Here is a 4,542-nt window from a genome sequence, read left to right as displayed (position 1 = left end):
GGTCTTACAAGCGAGTTAGAATATATCATGGCGAGTCCTATTTTGCCTTTCAGAAGAATCATATTGTGGTTCTTGCAGACAGTGCTCCTTATAACAGGTTGGTTTTTTTACGACACTTGAGATAGAATTATAATCTTCAGAGAAAGGTGGTTGCTGATTACAGATGGTCTTTAACAGAAAGTTCGACACATCACAATTGATTTTTTATGAAGGTAATTCACTGAACAGTGGAAATAGACAAGCTAAAGCGTAATGCAATTATTATATCAATATTAAATGTAACATATTAAATTTTTGAATAAAGGGCTATAAAATGATGTCTGGCAGAACGACTTTTTTTATTATGGGAAAAAAAGTTGAAGGTACAAAAAATAGACGGAGTTAAAGGAAGACGATCTACGAGAAGTAGTTATAAACACACTATATATAACTTATAAGGAATACTACTTAATCTAATCAATTTCTAACTGTCAAACGTGGAATTTATGAGTTGGCTAATTGTATTTAATTTAAGAAAATGTTCACGAGTGCTCACCATCACTATTTGATATTCTGTATACATAAGAAGATTTGTGGTCGCACTACTCTAGCTTGGGTAGTTTGACAGAGTAGTTTGGATAGCTCCTCATAGGTTCGATATGTGTGGTTTGCAACGGGTTCCCTCGTACGACCTGTATGTTGTATGCACGGGTTCCTCGTAGCTGCGGTAGTTTTGATATGTATTTTTGATACTGACTCGTGTTTGTTGTTTGCAACCTGAAATCTTCATCTGTAAAAGAAACCAAATGATTTGTACTAAATTACAGTTATTATAAAAATTAAAACGTTAAAAATAGCTTTAGCACGTCAACTTTGCAATTTTTCTATGAAATACCTGGTATCTCTTAATACGAAAAGAGAAATACGGGGTCAAGTGGTGGTGTTTGGTGTTTTCACTCCGGATCACGGCAGAAAGCCACATTGAATATATACCAGAGGACAGTTCAGGTCACCTCATCGTTCCTGGGCAGGCTGTCAAGCAGTTTACCAGTACTAGATTGCCTTCACTTTTCAAGGAAAGATTACTTCTGTACAATGCCAGAGCAGAGGTACAGTGTGAATGGCCATAGAATTGATTTCATGATCCAATCACAAGTTTCAAGTACACTTAAAACAGTAATTTTAAATAAATACAGAACAATAAGTACCTCTCTAATAATTGCTATAAACTATTTAATTTATTAACTAGACCACAGTATCTTCTTTTTCATATAAATAAAAAATGTTAATTGCTTTTGCAGCGTTTTAAGAACATTTAAATGTTCATTTCTAAGAATGACCACAACTTTCTCGTACTGCATGTATTATGTCAACAAGTTTTTTAATCATTTTTGATCTACACTCTCTTAGATACACGGGGAAGAAAACAACAATATGTTGATACACAAACATAATATATGTACATTGTTGTTTATTAAATTGTAAATAAAACATAGTTTAATAAAGTTAAAATCGCATTTGATTTTGTACGCGCAATACCGTGAAATCATTGTAAATTCAAAATATTATAACTTTGCTTTTACTGTGATCATAAAAGCATTAAAGTAGAAACATTAATTATTTTTGCTTGCTTATGAATAAATGGATACACTAATCTCTTTCTTATTTTTACACATATTACGCCTTCAAACAAGTTTTGAAATTCTAGTTTAAACTAGATGTTTCGAGGTTATTGCGCATTAAAATAATCGTCGGTTTATTCATGTCTCTTTATATACACCTACCATTCTAGATTTTCATATGCTAAATTTGTATTTTAGACTTATCCAGCTGAATTCGTAAATGCTCATAGTTAATATGAAGAGATTTTATACTATAATCATAATAAAACCCAGCATCCATTGTGCATGTTTTGTCCGGATGTGCCGGCAGACCAGACTCTAGAAACATAAGTAACTAACTTTTAAGACTGACCCTCAAAAGGTTTCAATGGAGCGTTATCTGTATTACAAGGTTTTCACGTGATTTTCTGCTGATTTGAAATTTTAGATATTAGATGATTAAATAAATGTCAAAAATACAAATTTTCAGCATACAGAATTGTTTAACTACATAGACTGGTTTTGCTCAAGTGATAAATAATTATTTCCGCTAGCGTGTAGACGTTCAGGGATGCATACAAAAATAAAATCACCCAACATGCAATAAGCTTTCTGAATTGTTGGTCTCCATATGGATATAGTACAGAGCTTAAAAACAGAAGTACCAAGTATTGTAATCAGGGTTGAATTTTTTGTATAAACAAACACTATACTGATGATGTCCATCTGTTGTTATTACCATAAGCACCGGGAGACCCTTGAAAACAACTAATATGAATATGTTGAAAATATACTAACATGTCATATTACATACCTATATTTTCTGTCAACTTAGTCCTGTGAACTATCTGGTTTGGAGAAGCTTTGTACTGGACATGGTAAACATTTGGTTTGACCACCTCTTGCCTCGGGGGTGGGACAACTACCTGACGGGGTGCGGGAGCAGGGACAACAACACGTTTGGCGGCGGGACGCTCGGCGTAGAAGGTACGTACTGGTGGCAACAGATACTTCTTAGAAAATGGTTGTTTTATGGCAAGATAATGCGATTTTGTGTAGAATACTAACTGACGATTTGGATAGGGAAGGTGGGTAGGAAGGAACATATTCCTTACGGTTCAAATTAGGTGCTGATTTGGATCTCTGAAAGAAATAAAAAGAACGTGAAAGACATTAAAAGATAATTCATTATGCAGGAGCACATAGAAAGCAGGCCATTTCACGGGTAATTATCAAAAGCAACAAGCGTTCTATAATCAACAGCATAAAACGTTTCAAAATAAATGCTTTTTATGTCAAATTAATCAGATAATTTTTTGCAGTTACGTGGTCGTAATGTTTGAATTTTTAAGAATTTTAATATACAATGGTGTCATTTTGTGATTATATTGTATCTCTAATGCGACAAAAAAACCCCAGAAAAACAGAAAAAAAAGAACAAGAAACGTTTTATACACTGGCTATATATAAAATTGCATTTATTAGATTCAACATGATAAAGATGGTACACTTTTATAACAAAATAACTAATTTAATTTTGAAATTTAATAGACCATAATAAGAGTCATGTAATTGTTAAACTTTTTTGGGGAAAAAAAAATATGTAAAGGTCAGGTTTGAGAAGAGAATTTATGCAGTGAAGTAAATTAGAAAATACAAAAAGTCAGATGTAAAAAGTAGAAACTTGTATGCTTGAAATATTAAAGCAGCGTATGACATATCATTAATAGAAAATGTCAATTTCCATGAAACAAAAATTGATTGTTTTTGAAACTCAATCTTGATTATTGGAAACGAATCATTAATCATGTGTTACTCAACAAATTAATTTGATATCCGCTTAATTGAGTATGGTATGTTTTTATGGCTTTGACAAATGTCTTGATACCTGTTAAATGCAAAAAGGGTTATTGCACAATAAATCTCAAATTTCTCGAAAGTGGGGGAAGGGGGGAATCATTAAGATAGTTAACCTCCTTGAAGATTTAATCCCAACTCTACTTTGAACACAATCTTGTAGTTTAGATTTAACCTGAGCCAAAACCTCCAATGTTATAAAAAATAACACATAGGTTTGTGAGTAACAGTACTTTCAGAAAAATACTGTTACCTGAGGCGTTGGCCGAATGTTACGGATACTATTTTTGATGCTACTCACAAACCTATGTGTTATTTATTTCATTACCCCAAACAAATACTTCATTTGAACACTATTTCTATAGGTTTATATATTTCAGATTTTTCTGTGAAAAAATACTGTTACCTATGTAATAGTACACAACTTTTAGCCACATGGTACACTTGAATTAACAATTATAATTGGTAATACCAATTAATATAATGATATTCGTAGACATAGCTATTCTACAAATAAACAAAAAAAATATTTTCCCTTTCCCCGGGATATTTGTTAAAGTGTATTGATACAGAACTATAATAAATTATTTCGAAAAAGTAAGAATAATTACCGTATGTAGAATTTATAATTAAATTCAGTCGGGTGGTTTTGAATAAGAAATAGAACAATGAATCATTTACATTGTGTGAAAGTTATCAATTATTTATTTCATACATTTGAAAATTGAATCATTCAAAAATATAGTTGAAAAATAAAATGATGATTTATCACAAGCCATCAGGTCCTCCTTTGTATTCGTGAAGCATATTTAAAAAGATGTATTACAAGAAGGAAAAAAATATGAATTTGGTCATTTTTTCTGAAGAAGACAAAACGTCGAACGTTAAAAAAAACCGCTTTGTTTTTTATTAAAACTGTATATCTAATTATAAATTATATATATTGAAAAAAGTACGGATTCCCCTAAAAACGACAAAAAACAAATGTAAAATTTGAAAATGTTGTAGACAGGTCTGATTGACCCTGTCCTGTATGTGCATTGGTAACTGCATGGCTACTGTCCCGCCCCCCTAGCACCGGCTAAGGCAGAATTATAAACGTTTT

General features: G+C 31.9%; 1 protein-coding gene across 1 annotated transcript; it reads right to left on the bottom strand.

Annotated features, from left to right (window-relative positions):
* Positions 1–581: 581 nt before the first annotated feature.
* On the bottom strand, positions 582–2,721 carry LOC132724614 (uncharacterized). The gene is made up of 2 exons (XM_060709546.1): positions 2,395–2,721; positions 582–769 (listed from the first exon to the last, which is right to left on the bottom strand). The coding sequence occupies exons 1-2, from the start codon at positions 2,684–2,686 to the stop codon at positions 582–584; spliced, it is 480 nt and encodes a 159-aa protein (XP_060565529.1). The 5' UTR covers positions 2,687–2,721.
* Positions 2,722–4,542: the final 1,821 nt, after the last annotated feature.

Source organism: Ruditapes philippinarum, unplaced genomic scaffold (assembly GCF_026571515.1).
Source record: "Ruditapes philippinarum isolate M1 unplaced genomic scaffold, ASM2657151v2 ctg4008_1_1_1_1, whole genome shotgun sequence".
In the NCBI taxonomy this organism is placed as follows: domain Eukaryota; kingdom Metazoa; phylum Mollusca; class Bivalvia; order Venerida; family Veneridae; genus Ruditapes; species Ruditapes philippinarum.
This window is presented reverse-complemented; position numbering and strand designations above follow the sequence as displayed.